The sequence below is a fragment of the Hydractinia symbiolongicarpus genome, chromosome 8 (genome assembly GCF_029227915.1).
Source record: "Hydractinia symbiolongicarpus strain clone_291-10 chromosome 8, HSymV2.1, whole genome shotgun sequence".
NCBI classification, from domain to species: domain Eukaryota; kingdom Metazoa; phylum Cnidaria; class Hydrozoa; order Anthoathecata; family Hydractiniidae; genus Hydractinia; species Hydractinia symbiolongicarpus.
In genome coordinates this window covers 27,001,262-27,018,513 of record NC_079882.1, presented here as the reverse complement: position 1 = coordinate 27,018,513, position 17,252 = coordinate 27,001,262, and the positions used below count along the sequence as shown (strand labels likewise).

At 34.0% G+C, this 17,252-nt stretch overlaps 2 protein-coding genes and 1 long non-coding RNA gene across 3 annotated transcripts in view; 2 read left to right on the top strand and 1 right to left on the bottom strand.

Moving 5' to 3' along the window:
• Position 1: 1 nt before the first annotated feature.
• Positions 2 to 7,630, bottom strand: LOC130655687 (phospholipid-transporting ATPase VA-like). The gene is made up of 18 exons (XM_057458471.1): positions 7,208 to 7,630; positions 6,719 to 6,920; positions 6,428 to 6,516; positions 6,226 to 6,332; positions 5,644 to 5,775; positions 5,384 to 5,502; positions 4,857 to 5,106; positions 3,991 to 4,740; positions 3,832 to 3,911; positions 3,610 to 3,745; positions 3,394 to 3,488; positions 3,222 to 3,302; positions 2,792 to 3,034; positions 2,608 to 2,703; positions 2,322 to 2,483; positions 1,599 to 1,985; positions 1,344 to 1,519; positions 2 to 527 (listed from the first exon to the last, which is right to left on the bottom strand). Exons 1-18 carry the CDS (start codon positions 7,585 to 7,587, stop codon positions 362 to 364), a joined length of 3,651 nt encoding a protein of 1,216 aa, XP_057314454.1. The 5' UTR covers positions 7,588 to 7,630; the 3' UTR covers positions 2 to 361.
• A 662-nt stretch (positions 7,631 to 8,292) lies between these two features.
• LOC130655693 (uncharacterized) lies at positions 8,293 to 11,424 on the top strand. The gene is made up of 2 exons (XR_008984724.1): positions 8,293 to 8,775; positions 9,326 to 11,424. It is a non-coding gene; the product is annotated as an uncharacterized LOC130655693 (long non-coding RNA).
• A 3,055-nt stretch (positions 11,425 to 14,479) lies between these two features.
• The window catches only part of LOC130653570 (tyrosine-protein kinase-like otk), a 69,796-nt gene continuing 67,023 nt past the window's right edge, over positions 14,480 to 17,252 (top strand). The window contains exons 1-2 of the mRNA XM_057456075.1: positions 14,480 to 14,609; positions 16,454 to 16,572. Coding sequence (XP_057312058.1) covers positions 14,551 to 14,609; positions 16,454 to 16,572 — 178 coding nt within the window. The 5' untranslated portion in view covers positions 14,480 to 14,550. The remainder of the gene's footprint in view (positions 14,610 to 16,453; positions 16,573 to 17,252) is intronic.

Below are 17,252 nucleotides of genomic sequence, written 5' to 3'. Positions count from 1 at the left end.
ATCAGAGGCTCTAATTTCTTTATAAAAATATACGAATTTTTACAGCCTACTTACAATAGAAAAAATACTCCGAGAAAAAAACGAAATAGCTAATAAAAAACCTTTTCCCGTACACGCCACAACAAAACAACAACACGTATAAAATCTTTAAAAAACATTCATAAAAGAGAATTGCCATTTCATTATTGTGAATAACCATGCGGGAAATAACTATTTACAAAGAATACAAGACTAAGCTCGCAGTTTGCCACTCATTTGCAATTCTCTTGACTTCTCCTGATCTCATACCCAAGTTAATTAAATTATTATATAAATTATCGAATTTGTAGAAATAAATAAAAATAAAAAGTATATATTTCTATTACGTGGGTGTGCTTCTGTGTGTGATGTTTTCATCTGGTCTGAATGAACTCTCGCTAAAATTTTGAAGATTTTCTATTTCTTGTTTCACATCGTTGTGAAGATGTTTTTTAACCTGCTGAATAACCGACGGTTTTAAAGTTGTTTGAAAAGTACGGAACAATATTCTAAAAGAGAAAGTCAGATGTCCTTATATGTCGCATATAAACCTACAGTTTACACTAAAAATTTTTTTAAATTTGATCAGGTAATGCTAAAAACTAAGTTCGGCTTGTTTGCAAAATTGCAGTTTGAGATTTTACATCGCTTTACAATGTTTGTGTACAAAGTAAGGCCCGAAATCGAAATTTACTGTCTGTGTGGATTAACGTTTTTCACACGAAACCCTAGAAAAAATAAACCCTTCCTGCATGACGCCATTTCATAGCTGTTCGACATCTCGTAGAGCAGCCTTACATGTTTTTTGATCAGCATAATGGAATTTGAAAATAGTCTCCTGGTATGCTTAAAAATCTACAAATACATTGATAAAGATGCTGACTTTGTTTGACGCACCCGTGATGACACGAAAGATAAAATTGATGCAACTGTACGACTGTATCAACAATTTATTCCTGTCATTTTCTCATCCTATTCTCGAAAGAAAACTATCAGTTTTAATATTGATTAAGCTTTTCAAATATTATCACTTTGAATCACGTAATTAAGCTAAACTGAGTTAAGTTCATAAAAACAATTAGAGAGTTTCAAGGACATTGCCATGTTATTCCAAATAAATTAGGAATAATTGAGGAGATTTTAAAAGTGATGCAAAAGTGAAAAACAATATGGCTGTATCTATGCGGCATTTCTACGCATTTTAAAAATAAAAACATGCAACGGGTCATAAAAATAAAATTGACGAGATTTGAGAAAGTTGTTAAAAAATCTACTTTTCAAAACTGGCGAGAATTAAAGTGTTACAAATGAAATATATAGTTTACCTTGGTAGCAGCGCCAGCAGAGGACACAAAAACGTTAGCAACCAGAACTGGGATGTGCCCATTAACTCAAAAATAGTCCAGTATATATTTATTGACGGTGAGATAGCAGAATAAATAAAAAAATACACGTAAGACAAAACTGCACTGCCAAGAATGGTGACATAATGAACAATAGTCTAAATGATAAAGTTTGCAGCATTAGAAAAAAGTAACAGTATTTGATGTAGTGTGTAAAAATATGAGTTGTGGACCTACCCAGTTCGGAGTTTCAACAGCGATGTGGAGCGAAGCCGTCACTACCGCCAATTGGTGAAAGGTGACGCCTGCAATTAACATTCCAAAGTCCATGGAGTAATATGTAAAATACGGTATAAAAAACAGAACTAAACTTTGATAAACAGCGTCAAGCATCGCTAACCAAAATAACTTTCTCGAGTATGCTTTCCCTAACTGTCCCCATTGATAAAGTAATGGTCTTCTAAGTACAGATTCTTCACATAAACTTTGATCGAAGATACCAGCTATGATCGGTGGTAGTGATGTAAAAGCTAAGTTAAATAAGATCAATGATATATCATCGATGGCGTTCGAACCAGAGAAGCCATTGCAGAGTTGATACCAAAATAACAACATGACAAACATCTAAATAGAAAATCAGTTTAAAAAGTTTTGTCGAATATCAAAATGTTGCGCCTTCAAATTATAGTGTTTTCCAGTAAAAATGCTGAAACAAAATAAAAATAAATCGATGCTTTTTAAAATCTCCATTGCTATAGGAAACATTTGACAGAAATAATTACTTCTTCGGATCACACATGCTATAACGTGCTGAATGAAAAATATTTTCATAGAGTAGGGAACAAGTGAAAAAAAACAACACGAAATTCGGTAACGGTGAATTACTGGAAATGAAAAAAACTTATGATGAAAACAAACCAAAAAGAAACAAGAAGCAATCATTACTGAAATTTAACTTACAGCGTTTTTATAGAAAAAATAGACAATCATGCGAGCAATGCGATCATAACACCAAAAACCATGAAGCAGAAGAAGTCTTTTTAAAAATCGAAATCTCCCTAACACAAAATCACTCGCCATTACAGCTTGCACACCTTCTTGCCCCGCAATTCCTACTCCAATCTAAAATCAAAGTAAAAAAATTTCTTTGTGAAGCTCCCCCTAAAAAAGGATCAAAGAAAAATTGCATCGATAAATGCACCAATAAATACATCGATAAATACACCGGTAAATGCACCGGTAATACCTCTGCCATTTGTAACATGCTGACGTCATTCGCTCCATCACCGATTGCTAGGGTCATCACCTTCAAATTTTCACGAACCAAAGAAACGACTGCGGCCTATCAAGACAAAAAGTTCCACAAAATAAAAATAAAAATAATTAAAACCGAAATTTTCTCATATTTAACTGTAACTATATTTCACCACCTTTTGTAGGGGTGCAGCACGACAACAAACCACCGCATCGCAATGCTTAGCAATCTCGATAAACTTTTTATCCAAAGGTTTTTCCAGTGCGAAGCCCAACGTAATACCATCAATGATCATAGCGAGAGGTGGTCTTCCATTACCAGCACTTGCACCCAAGCTGCTCGTTGGAAGCACAGTATAACTTGGCCATTTTGAATTCACTCTTTGAGAGATTTGATCCAACAATTCGTTACATTCGCTCTAAATTTACAAATAAGAGTAATGGATGTCCTTTCCTCTTCACACAGCTTTATTTACATCAACCGTTCGCCCTTTAACGCCGGCCCTTTTAAAAAGAAGTTTATTTAAATGTTCACACTAGTTCAGCAACAACACTCGGTCCTTTTTTCTACAGCGCAGGAGAGGCGAAACACGAAAACCGGCTTACTTTTGTGTGAGAATTAACCGTGATAATCTCCATGGCTGGGTCGAGAAGTTTGCATGAAAAACCGATATTGACAGCTGTTTCCTGGAAAAAACGAGAAAAATTTAGGTCCAAATAAATATATGGCCAACCTTATCATACATTTAAATAAATTATACATTAATAATTTTATCACCTGTTTGTCGCCAGTCAGAATCCACAATTTGATGCCTGCATTTCGTAACGAAGAAATAGTTTCTGAAACACCCTCTTGCAGTCTGTCCTCGATACCTTAAAAAAAATTACATGAAAAGTATAAACAAGTTTCTTAGTATATTTTAATCTACAAAACCATAAGGAAGAAAAAACATTACACTTCGGACAACTATAACGCACAAGGAGGTTATCTCACCAGTTGCACCAAGCAAGGTAAACTTCCTTTCGATAAATTCTGCTGATGCAGCAAGTTTTTGATCACGATCACGAAGTGCTACTTTTGCTTCTTCGTGTTGCACTAGCCAGTTTGTATATTCCTCTTCTGTCAAATCCTGTAAAAAAAGAATTGAACTGGAGTCAATAGGAATGACAACATTAGTATTGACAAACATTTAAGTTAAATATAGTATTTTTTTACCCTTTTTGCTACACATAAAGTGCGTAGACCTTCTCGAGCAAACACCTCCAAATGAGCGTCAGTAACTTGCTGCAGCTCATCTAAATAAAACATAAACATAATCAAGTCTACTCTCATAAACTGGTATAAAGCATCGTTATTACAAACTTTGTTGCAAACCTTGATCATGGTGCAAATATAGCATGATTGCAGTGTCAGCGCCTTTACTGTACATTTTAATTTTACCCATATCATCTCTTACAATGATTGACATGCGCTTGCGAGCAGAGTCAAATTGCAGAACTTGCAAAATATCGTAAACTTTAATATCACCAGTAGGAGTTGTAAAAAAAATTTGTTCCGGAGTTCTGTTAGCTAGTTTGTAACCATAAGCTGCAGCTGCTTTCACTAGAGCACCTTCATCTGGAGATTCAAACTCATAGGTAGGTACTAGCCCATAGTGCATCCAACTATTTATACTTTCGATGCTTCTTGACAACCGGTCTGACATGGCTTTTGAAAACATTCGGACTCGTGGAGGAAATTCGATGTTTAAAAAATCGGAACCAGGTTCCCTATTTGGCGTGCCTGCTACATTGTTTCCATCTGTCTCTTGTTCGATAATTATATTCGGAGGTAAAGTCTGTGAACGCATTTGTCTGCTTAGACTAGTCACTGAAAGTTTTTTCGTGGAGCCATTCGGTACGGAAGTTTTTCTTGATGGCGCATCATATGGCAAGGTGACATCTAGAGAAGATTCCAATGTATTGTCATTCGTCACAAGAGGTTGCTGTGATACGACCACTGTGTTACATATGGCTAACGCAGTATAAAATTCGTCCCATGCATACTGAGATTTAGCACCCATTTCACTACGCATGTTCTCTGTTAGGTGCTGACACTGTCCAGCAGTATCATTGTCATCAGCACCTAAAAAAATAAAGCAAGAGGTTGGGAGAAAAAAATATTTTCAGAATCAAATTTTCTCGAAAAACTGTCATGTTATCTAGCAATTAAAAAGTAGTAAAAATTTAGTGGCAACTTACCTTCTGGATGGTCACCAGAGATGCCATATATTGAATATTTTTTGAATACCATTTTATTTTCTGTGAGAGTTCCAGTTTTATCTGAAAACACATACTCAATTTGACCCAAATCTTCATTGATATTTGTTGCTCTGCAAACACGGTATTGAGATGTCTCTGCATAGAACATTTCTTTGTCGTTGTTAATAAAATAGACTTGGCCAAGTTTCACAAGTTCAACTGATACATACAGAGAGATTGGTATAATCACCTGTGTAGAAGAACGAGAACACAATAGGACACAATTATTTTTTTAAAATGAATCATCCAGAATTACTTTTCAGTTCCTAACATAGTATTATAATCAAGGGAAATTCTGTGAAGGAGGTGCCTGTGCAGTTAGAGGCACACAGGCAAGTGGAAAATACATTAATTTAAATCTACCGCCCAGCGCTAAGGAAAAGTAATCAATTTATAATAATATCGTCGCTGCTATGACTAAATCGTCGTCTTAACTCCTGCACTAAAAATGTATGAGTAACACACACCTGCAAGATAATAATAAAGGTCCAGAATCGTAAAAACCCTTCCACTTTAGGAGCTTTTGCTTCATCTGTCGAGTATAATTCTTCGAACTTGTCATGCTCACCGGTCCAAAAACCACAACCTAATAAAGAAAATCAAAACCAATGTCACAACCAAAAACTGGGACTGTATATATTCTCAAGTTTTAAGAGTTTGTAAGGAATTCTCCAAAAGTCTTTTTTAAACCTTTGTGTACATTCCATATAAAAATAGATAGAAATACCTAACGCTCCAACAAAACATAGTGTAAACAGAATAGCAACACAAGCAACTACATCTTTGTTGATGTCTTTTTCCAGTCGGCTCCGCTTGTAACGACATCCTGTGTTATTTAACATGGCTTTTGTATCATGGCCTGCCGAAGATAGAAAAGAACATTTACATTAGTACAAACAAATTAAGTTTGTTTTGAGTAATACTCTAAAATACTAAGAATTTCAGTTCAATATAAAAGTTGTACTCCTATTATTATATATTTCAAAGCATCTTTATATTGGTCAGTATTTTGAAAACAGCAACAGACAAGAAGTACACAATTTAAGTATATTCATGTGCTTTGAGGCAACTGGCTTAAGGACACATAGTTCCACGCTTTAAATTCTAACCATTCTGGTCATTATTCTTATTTCTCTACTGTTTTAAATAAAAAGCCTATTGAAATAGACCTATTGAAATCTCACCTTGGTATTCTTATAAACCACCTTATAAAAACGCATTTAATTAACTAATTAAAAGCATATTTTTAAGTACTGTGATTTTTAATTATCTTAGTCTTCTATCTTGCAAAGAATAATCACTGAATTACCTGCATATATGACAATCCCAGTAAGATATTCTGTATTTCTTATTGTGCAACCTCGCAGAAGAAGGTTATCCTTATCAACTCCTAACTCAGAACCGTCTTGATGTATTCTGAAAAGTAAAATTCATTAGTTTTTTCAATAAATATGGCTGTATTAATTGTTAATAAAATGTTAACAGGCTATAAGAAAATATATAAAGCTTACATATATCCGTAAAAGTTGTGTAACTGATTATTCGGTTTTTCACATTTTATTTGAAATAAAATATCTTTTGTTTGAAAATCTTTATCATCCTAAAAAAAGGTTGGGGACGATAGAATGATTATGCTAGATGGATACATGCTATAGTTTTTAACCTGAAAAACATTCAGCAATGCAAATAGTTAATGAGACTTTTTTTTATTCCTTATCAATGTTGCGTAAATTGTACATTTAAAGCAAAAGCAAACAAACAAATATACCACAAAAACAATCATTTTAAACCTAATTTTCTACCTCAATAAAACCTTTAGGTACTTGTTTCTGCTTCAAATTATTTTCACCATCCAAATTTGCAGTAGACACATGGCAAATCCCATTCTCATCACTTGAATTTACAATTAATATATCTGCTGGAATAATTTCGTTGTCATACAATTTGACAATGTCTCCTACTTGTATGTCCTTCCACTTTTTCTGAAGATATGTATCAGAATCACTAAAAGAAAGAAAAAATATATAAACCTATTGTGAGAAGCTTACCAGCGACTTTACTTAATAATATTAATGTTGGCACTCCACAATTCAAATGTGAATGTGTTAGCATATCAAGCAGTCAAATAGTTTAAAGTTCGCAATTTTTGCTACGTAACCATAATTGAGTTAGAAAAATTGATGTGTGAATTAGGAAAATTCATTGATGTCTCATACATCATTGTCTTTTTGCGTGTAGAGGTGTAAATAAATGATACTTGCATATTAAAACAGTAAAAGAATATAATATACCTGTTATAAACATCTGACATACGATTGTTAACTACTTTATCGGAATTATAACGCTGTCTATCTTCAATTAAATCTTTAATTGCAGTCACGGCTAGTACAAATATTAGGGGAAGCATAGCAATTTCTTTGCCAAATGCATTTACTAATGGAATCCAATTGAGGATGATAATGAACAAGAAATATACATTTGCAAAACGATGAAACTGTTCAAAGATATTTTTTGGAAAAAAAGTTAGCCATGTATATTTTGTTGTTTTGATTATATTTCCCTTATGTTGTTTAACTTCTGATCTGGCAGAGGTATATGTCTTTGGTATAACGTTCCAAGTTTCTGTGTTTTCTGTTGACAATCCCTGTGTTGGTTTAAACTTCCCCCTCATTTTTTTCTTCTAAAAGTTAACAAACTATTAAAAAGGATGATGGTGAAATCATAAGAACACACAAACCAATTTTATAACAATTCAACCATAGCATGAATCCTGAAAAAAAACAGCAAAAAAAAAACTAAACTTTAAAATACATGTCAAAAAATACACTATCTCTTTGCATTTTTTTTATTGAATAATTTTAGCAATTCCAATATTATCATATCAATTTTAATGTATTATATTCTCTTTTTAAGATGTATTATTTGTCAAACAATAAAGTTATTTTTAAAAGAAACCATAAAGACAATAATATATAAACACTTGTTGAATTCTAAATGAGATTTTTTTGACACCTGTATGAAATATATTTTTCAAAATATAATTAAAAACCTCCATAAAATAGATATTTAATATGAAATAAATTATAATCTAGGTTATACATAACTTGCACAGCAAAAATAAAAAATAGTTTTTTAAAAAATTATATAAGTAAAACCATAATTCAAGAGGTACCCTAAATCCTCGAAATATTTGAAAGTTTCATAGGCCCATACAGAGGCCCATAAAAGCTTGTTACAGTTGTTATTTAATTGCTATGGTTCTGAAGCAAAAACACGAAAGCAAACAACAACAATGACAGATAATGTTAGAAGTATATTTCTCTTGTTTCATGTCATAACTACACTTGAGTTTGGGGAAAGGGGGGGGGGGATGTCAGGTTTGGTATCAGGGGGCCCAAACCAGATGCGTGTGTTTCCATCCTTACCCTTAGTAAGACGTATCTCGTGGAAACGTCTGCGTATCTCGTGGAAACGCTATCTCAGCAACTCGCTTGGAAATTGCCTATATCTGAGCGACTCACTTGGAAATCGCCTACACCTCAGCAACTCGCTTGGAAATTGCCTACATCTGAGCGACTCACTTGGAAATCGCCTACACCTCAGCAACTCGCTTGGAAATTGCCTACCTCTCCGCGACTCACTTGGAAATCGCCTACACCTCAGCAACTCGCTTGGAAATTGCCTACATCTCCGCGACTCACTTGGAAATCGCCTACACCTCAGCAACTCGCTTGGAAATTGCCTACTACCTGCTATGGCGTATCTCGTGGAAACGCACCTCATTTGTTAGGGAAACAAACGCATCTTCATCCCATTTGGCTGACGAAGGAAGCCCGACAAAGCCAAGCCTCTCAACAAGGTATAAGTACTTACTTCAGGAACCGCAATTAACATGTGGTGAACTGTTGGTCCACCACCATGTACCTCTGTTTTTATAAATTGAGCAGGATCTTAACATAAATGTGGTAACTAACGATCTATCCAAGCTGTCAATAGTCATATACTACTAAAGTGAGAGAGCCATTTTTTTTTCAAACAAAAATATTTAAAAATTTTATCAACAATATTATCAGCAAATTTTTTTGTTACATTTAATTTCTTGTTTTATATATAAAGTTGATTTTTTTTATACTATATAGTATACACATAGAACAGGCCTAAGGGTAATGTCCTACATTCATTTTCATGTATCATAACACTTTATATTCCTACATTTAGAGTTAGAAAATATAGAAAAAAAACGAAGGTTTAAAAGAAGAATAGGAGATATTTGAAAATAATATATTTAGAACATTAATTTTATTGTGTACATTTTGTGCATAATATTATTGTGTTTTTGTGCATAATAAACTATATAAATGTATGTACATATATTATTGAAGATATCCTTTCATCGTTTGTCTGTTTAGTATTCATATTACTATGGAAAGTTTACCAAAACACCAAAGGACAATTTGCAAAAATCTGAAAGACTGTCATTGAAATATCTAGAGAAGGACAAAGGTATCATAATCCAACTGGCTGACAAGGGGAGAACAATGGTTATCATGGATACACCTGACTACATCGACAAGTGCAATGAACACATCAACAACAGGCCTTACAAACTTCTCAAGAAAGATGCTACAGAAGTCATCACTGCCCAGGCAAATGGCTCCGAGGTTCAGATGCTGTATCCAGATTCCGCACGGTTGCTGAAATTGCATTTGCTGAATCCCCATTGCTCAATAAAATACGACAACCCCTGCATGAAACAGATTTCAACACAGAACAAGCCCCAAACGATGCAATGGAAGCCACAGTAATTGAGCGCATGCAAGCATTCTATGATGCCAAACAAGGCATTTAAGTGACCTCCTTAGATCATGTACGTCATTGTGGGAAGGATGACCAGGCCCTACTACCAGGCCCTACTACTTGCCATCTCTGATGGGTTTCTAGATAACTGAAAAGATACACTGCCCATGCTCCGTCAATTTTGGAACATTTGTGGGAGGCTTTCAACATGGAATGGCATCGCCCTACTAGATAAACGCATTATTATTCCATCAAGTCTCAGAAACGAAGTGTTAACATCATTGTATTCTGCCCACCAAGGGTGCACTGGAATGAAAGCTCGATCTTCAGAATGCATTTACTGGCCTGGACTCAATTCTGCCATCCATATTTTTTGAGACAACTGTCGTACGTGTATCCAACACACGCCTAGTCAATCCAAAGAACCACTCTCACTCTCACCACCTCTGGAATGACCATTCCAAAAGATCTGTGGAGACTACTTTACCATCAATGGGAATCACTACCTCTCCATAGTCGACCGATTTAGTGGCTGGATTTGTGTTTACCATTTTGGTTTGAATGAGGCTACAACAAAGAAGCTCATATCAGTATGTTGCAATTTATTCACCACTTATGGTGCTCCTGATGAATTCAGCACTGACGGAGGGCCACAATTGGCCTCCAACGCCTTCAAAGCTTTTTTTACTGAATTGGGGTGTACACCATCGACTGTCTTCTGCTGAATACCCCAGTCTAATGGACGAGCAGAACTTGGTATAAACGTGTTCTCTATGATAATATCTCTAACAACGGCTCTATAGATAATAATAGAGTATCTCGGGCCATTCTACAATATCGCAACATACCATTACCTGACATTAACTTGAGTCCAGTCCAAATTCTATTCAACAGACAACTTCAGGATCACCTACCAGTGCACCCCCATCACTACTGCCTGCACCAAGATTGGATCCTTTCAGCTAAGCAACAAGAGGCTGCACTACATAACCGCAACATTGTCTTAGCTAAAGACTATAACAAACATGTACACGCACTGCCTCCCCTTCCAGTTGGCACTCCTGTCGTCATTCAAAATGATGGAAAGAAGCATCCTCGCATATGGACGAAAACTGGTCGCATAGTTAAGAACCTTCCCAACCGCCAGTATCAGATTAGGATGGATGTCTCGGGACGTCTCACCTTACAAAATCGATGCTTCATTCGTAAAGTAGTGAAGCCAACACCCCTCACAACAGACAGACCTCACCATCCAAGACAGCAGTACCCCTCCTGAATTAGCAACTGAAGTACCACCAAAACTCACGACCGGTTGATTACTGCAATGTCTTGCTTCACATAATACACCAGGTCGTTGTGAACAACAGCCCCTACCTCCTAAACGTTTGGTACATTTAACCCACCACAATGGAACTTAACTCACATCGTACAGCCGATAATATCACTACATTAATAACTATTTTACTAAAGTTTAAAGTTTTGTTTAATGACTTTTAAAGACAGGAGAGATGATTAGACTTGGAACTCCATACATTCTAACAATTATCTTGATCAACAGACCATTGATATCCATTATACCCCAACAGGGGAGATGTTAAGACCTAATTGACATTTACATTCTTATTGTCCTTTTAAATTAAATATATTGCTGGTCTTAGTACCTATATAAATAAGTGTCTTCTATTACTTATTGAACTTATCTGAATATACTGTAGCAATAAAAAAGTAGGAGTAAATACTCATTCATAATTAAATTAAATGCTATAAAATGTTTTAAGAAACATCAAAAGGAAGTGTCTAAAAGAATAGACAGCTTGTCGACAACTAGCATTTTTTATGATTTGCCCAAATTTTTTTTACACACAAGCAACAATAGATGCTATACATTTCCAGAATAAAGAGTGAAAGCTCATTCTTCATTTGCTTTTAAATTCTTACATTCAAAATACTAGAAGCAATATTTATTGTAAAGGTCTAACTACTTTCAGCATTAGGGATACCCTTTTAAACTTGAAACTTACCACAAGCGTTGTCCAGGTATTATTAAACAATTTGGTGAAAAAAGATTTGATGCCATCAGCATTTTTGGTGATGACGTCATCAAATTCAATGACATAAAGGATTTTCAATGCGATGAATTTAATAAAAAAAATAATGAAAACAAAAAATACTAATATAACAATATAAACTAAGAAGTCACATAAAGCTTGTGATTATGACTGTTTTTTAATTTTACAATTAATCTTCTGTGAAAAATGTTGTATTTGCTGCTTATTTTTTCACACGGCCTAATTTATTAGTGTGCACGATAAGGTATTTGCGTACACGTTAACTTATCACACAGGAATCTTTGTGTGCGTGAAACTTAACTTAAAAAGTCCTGTTTGAGAAAATTAGATGGATAATGGAATATTGATATCGAATAAAAGTGTGGAAATTAAAGTAAAAACAATTTCTACCATATAATTAGTCATATGAGCAGCTAATACTGTACGTACTGTACCTGTAATAGGCTGATTATCAGTTTTCCTGAGTTTTAAATCAATAGAATAACAAGTGTACAAAAATCAATGTTAAGTATGGGGCGGTAGTTAGTTTATAATTATAACCTATTCCTATTCTTGATGTATAATAAAAATATGTAAGTGATCTAACTATCGCTAACATAACAGTCTATACTTTACTTCTCTTTTTTTTAATCTTTGGGGGCTGTTCTGCCCAGATTGCGAAAACGGCCTGTTTACAACCGGGACAGCCAGATTATGTACACATGATCCGATTATGTTTTTTTTGCACTGGTTATGTAGTGGTGACCGGATTATGAACGCTGATATAATGGCTGGCCAGGCAGGCTGTGATTGGCATTTTCTTCGAACTTTTGTGAATTAAACATTCTCTGGAAGTTAGAACACCCCTAAAAACTAGACATGGCGGAAGAAAAAAGTCTCGACGTAATTCTTAGTATAAACTAATCTTGTAGTAAATACATTTCAGCATAATATACTTTGAAGTAACTAAATTTCACGGAACCTAAATTATTCTTTTTGCGGGAATTAAGTTTGAAAAGTTATTAAACTTGCGAATCCCAAAATTTAGTATTTGCCGCGAAATTTCGTTTCATTTGAGAGCAACAACAACTTTGCCACCAGGGCTATTCGCTTGTCAGAAGTGATGACGAATGATATAAAAGCGGTCGGCCCCGATTATATTTGTTCTAATCTAAAAATTGTTGCTTCAATACAAAAGCGTTTAACAAACATAATAAACAAAATAAATTAGATATAGATTTAACAGTTCATTAACTTGGTACAACCGAACTATTTGATACAACTTGACAACTCACTCAAAACAATATCATCCCCCATTTCGATTCTTTTATAATATTTATATATTTGTTCTATAAGTCTGGAATAATATTTGACTGTCATACATAAGCCGGCCTGCCCCGATTATGTTCGTTCTATAATAAATGAGAAATAATATTGCACTGTCGTATATAAACTGGCCTGCCCTGATTATATGTCCCTTTTATAAGTGCCAAATAATATTTTTTGAGTAATAAGCCGGCCTGTCCTGATTATGTTGCCCTGATTATGTATTTTCTGCCCTGTTCTTAACCGGTGCAAGCTGCCGTACTTAATCAGGCCGATGTTCATTATCCGGGCAGAACAGGGCCAGCTTGAACAAACCAAAACAACAACTCTGCACTTTTCGAAAGTTGTTTTGATTTATGACTTAAAACAAGAAAATAATAACACTTCTTCAAAGCATCCTCGTTCCCAGGCTTTAAATTTTTCCAGGATTGGCCAATTTGTGGTCCTTTTATTGCCGTTCTTACAGTTTTTATACACAATCTGTCATATTTATGTATTTCTGAATAGCGTCCTAGTAAATTAGGCTAGACTACACAGAAAAAAAGTAATATAAAGTCCACGATGAATAAATTATGTAGCCTCCTGGCCTGGGAAAGAGGTGTTGCATACAATGCATCACGGTTTTATGAATCTCACACGCTCGGGACCACGAACCTGGTTAAAAAAAACGTTTTGATTCTCCTGTCTGAACTAATACAGTTATTTAGACCTCTGTTTTTTATTTATTCCGTTGTAATTTGTATTTAAACATTTCTGTATGTTTTGTAGTCAGTATGTATTTATTTCAAAAAATGGTTACAAATTAACTAATGATAGAAGGAGTGTGAGGAGAAGCATACTAAAAGGTGCAATTTTACTACTTATATCATCAAATGAAGCCTTTTTAAGAACTATGACAACAAACTTTTAGCGAAGTTTGTTCATAATACCATCACAGTATATCTGACATTCTTTTTGATAGATAAAGTGTTGTTGACATGGACTCTGTTGAACTTACCCAAACTTACCAAAAAAAAGCCCCTTTAATTTAGCACAGTTTTCCTGCAAGTTGGGACCCTTGCTTCTTCGGAGTCCCTGCCCTGTTATTTCTTTGTCTGAAGACTGGTTGGTGTCTTAAGAGCAGGCAGAACATTATTGTTATTGAAACCATTATACGTTGAACTTCCCGAAAAAGCCCCTCTAATTTTGCACCGTTTTCCTGCAAGTCAGGACCCTCGTTTCTTCGGAGTACCTGCCCTGTCATTTCTTTGTCTAAAGACTGGTTGGTGTCTTATGATCAGTAAGATCAGTAACATTGTTATTGCAACCATTATAGCTATATTTAAACACTGACACAATAGTCACCTAGTTTTCTCTTGCCATTTTGTGACGAAATGTTTTGCTCAAATCCTGACAGCTAAATTATTTCTCCTATCATTTCAGGTTTTTTACCATAAATATATATACTTATATAAATATTTACAATGATTATTGAAAACTTGGATTCCCTGAAGGTCTGGTTGGTTAAAAAGCTTGAGCCAATGTAAGTTACCATTTCAATTTATAGTTCGATTAATGGATTTTGAACTTCTTTTTGGTTGCTCCTAGCAAAAGTTTTTCCCCCTATCTGTTGGTAAGTTTACAACCAAATATTGGTTAATCTGTGGCAGTTTTAAGCTTCGAAGAGACGTTACAAACAGTACAAAGACATGTTTTTGTCATTTCAGAACAAAATACCGCAATTTGTAAGCCTTTACGACTAAAATATAAGAATTTTTAAGCTTCATATGGCCTTGTGTGTGTCACTTCAGAATAAATTAGACCATCATTAAAGCTTTGTGAGCACACACTTTCCTAACTTTAGAATGAATTATACATGTACAACTATTTTTAACCTTTGGGCAAAAACATTCTGATATCCATTTGTTTAATGGTTTTCATCTTTTTCCTTTTATGCCGTAACAGCCATTCCCTTAAAGTTTCTTTCTTATCCATGCCTAGTATTTGTTAAAAACAGTAAGACAGTGGAAATGAAAATTTTAAATTTAAATAAAAAAGAAATAAATCACGTAAAAGTGAGCACTCCCACTTAATTAGTTCTTCTACAGTCCCGTCCGACCCTAATTTTCACGAAAACAAAAAAAGGAAAAAAAACAAACATTTCTTATTCCATCTTGTGATAATATAATTTATTTCAGTATTTAATTTCTAACAAAGCCCTAACACTTCAACCCATACCCCAAATATAACTATGCAAACTATTTCAGAATCATTTTCTACCACTACTATGTGTCGTTTTCACTTTTGAAACATACCAATTAAATGAGCATAAAAGATAAACAATGATGTTATTTTTTGTTGGTCAAATGTCAATCTACAATTATACTAAACAAGGTGAAGCAAAAACGTTACTTTAGGACCACCATTGGTAAGGCCAATTGAAGTTGATTCTTTTTATGGTTATTTGTTGCTATAAAACTAAAATGCGCGATGCGCTAATTTTGTAATCACAAATATAGTTACGTGGTTAAACAGAAGTTTAAATTTTTATGTGATTTGTAACAAAAATTAGCTGCTTTCGCTAAAGTAGTTATAATACAAGTGAAAAACAAGACAGGTTATTATTGTAGTAACACCCTCCTTTGTTATGATTATTATATATGTTTTAATTTACGCTAGCTAAACTGTAATACAGCAAGACTTTTAGCCAATACAATTTAGGAAAAATAATAGAAACAAGGTAGAATACGATTTTCGTAACATCTTCCTCCATTATGAATTTTAAATAAATGATTTTGCAATGCGAAAGACTTTATATATTATCAACTGAACCATAGTCTGTGAATAGAATTTGCACTTAAATTTAGATTTTCCTATAAAACTGGGCAAAAACATTAAAATAACACTAAAATTGTTTGTTTTGTTAATTTAAGTGGGAGAAGAATAACTTGCTGTATAAATTTCGAAACAGGGCAAGTATAACTAACTGTATAACTTTCAAAACAATGCAAGTATATTCTGTACAACTTTTAAAACAACACAAGAAAAATTCTTGCTGCATAACTTTGAGCATGCTAGTATTTTATCTTTTCACCTTAAAAACTAGTTAATTTTTTCAGTGAGACAAATTATTTTTCCTTCCCAACTAAAAAATATAAACATGTGTATTTTGATAAATACTGAATTTGTATTTCCTATGTGTAAAAATAAAAAATTTCTATGTCCTAAGGCTACTCCAACTTAATTAGTTCTATGGGCAAAGTCGATAGTAGCTTATGGTTTCCTTCTCTAAACGAAGCCAGTTTTATATTAAAAATAACTTATGAACTTGTAACAAAATTATTTTAAGGACAGCCCTGACATGAGTTGCATATTCTCTGACTTTAGATGTGATGCTGACCCTTCTGCATTAGCAAAATATGTAATTGCTTTAGCAAAGAAAGACAAATCAGAGCCTGAACTGAGAGCACTTTGTGAAGATCAGCTAGATGTGTTCTTAGGAGATGGTATGATATTTTTTTATCAGCAACTAAGGTCATGTTGTACAATTACCAATCTATTTAATCTTGTAATTTTTATATCTTTGTTGTCCTTTGTAACATCTTTGACGACATCGATGATAAAAGCATATACAAGAACTCACTATTCCCTATTAAATAATCATAACCTTTTTAAGCATACTGCAAGATTTTGGCATGTGTGCACCAAAAAACATGTCAAGCCTGCCTTTAGACATCAACTTTCCTAATTTGGCATATTTCACTTGCTTTTATTGAAGATATTATTTCGGTTTGTCTGTTCAGTATTCATATTACTATGGAAAGTTTATTATTTCTTGAACATGATAGTTTAGCAGGTCTGCTAAACTATCATGTTCAAGAAATGATAAACTTTCCACAGTAACACCTTAGTTTATTTGTGTATAGGTGGGGTGGTTTCTGCTATCAAACACATCTCTCCTGAATAGGCCTTAAGTATTATAGGCAGAAGCGAAACATGATCCCAGTCTGAACTTCGAGACCCATAAGTCTAACCCCAAAACAAATTCTAGATACATATTCATATCCCACTTGAATTTTATAAGTTTATCTTAAGCATACAAGGGCTGAAAAAACATGCTCACAAAAAAGAGTGTATTATGTTATTTTGAAATAAGATATATATAGGTAAAATTTTCTTTAAATTT

Bases quoted from the DNA above. Each gene is read 5' to 3' on its own strand.
- LOC130655687 (XM_057458471.1), bottom strand. From the start codon at position 7,587: ATGAGGGGGAAGTTTAAACCAACACAGGGATTGTCAACAGAAAACACA. The intron at 6,921-7,207 runs GTATATTATATT...TCTTTCTTTTAG, and splicing joins ATGTCAGATGTTTATAACAG to TGATTCTGATACATATCTTC. The intron at 3,912-3,990 runs GTTTGCAACAAA...TGTTTTATTTAG, and splicing joins ATATTTGCACCATGATCAAG to ATGAGCTGCAGCAAGTTACT.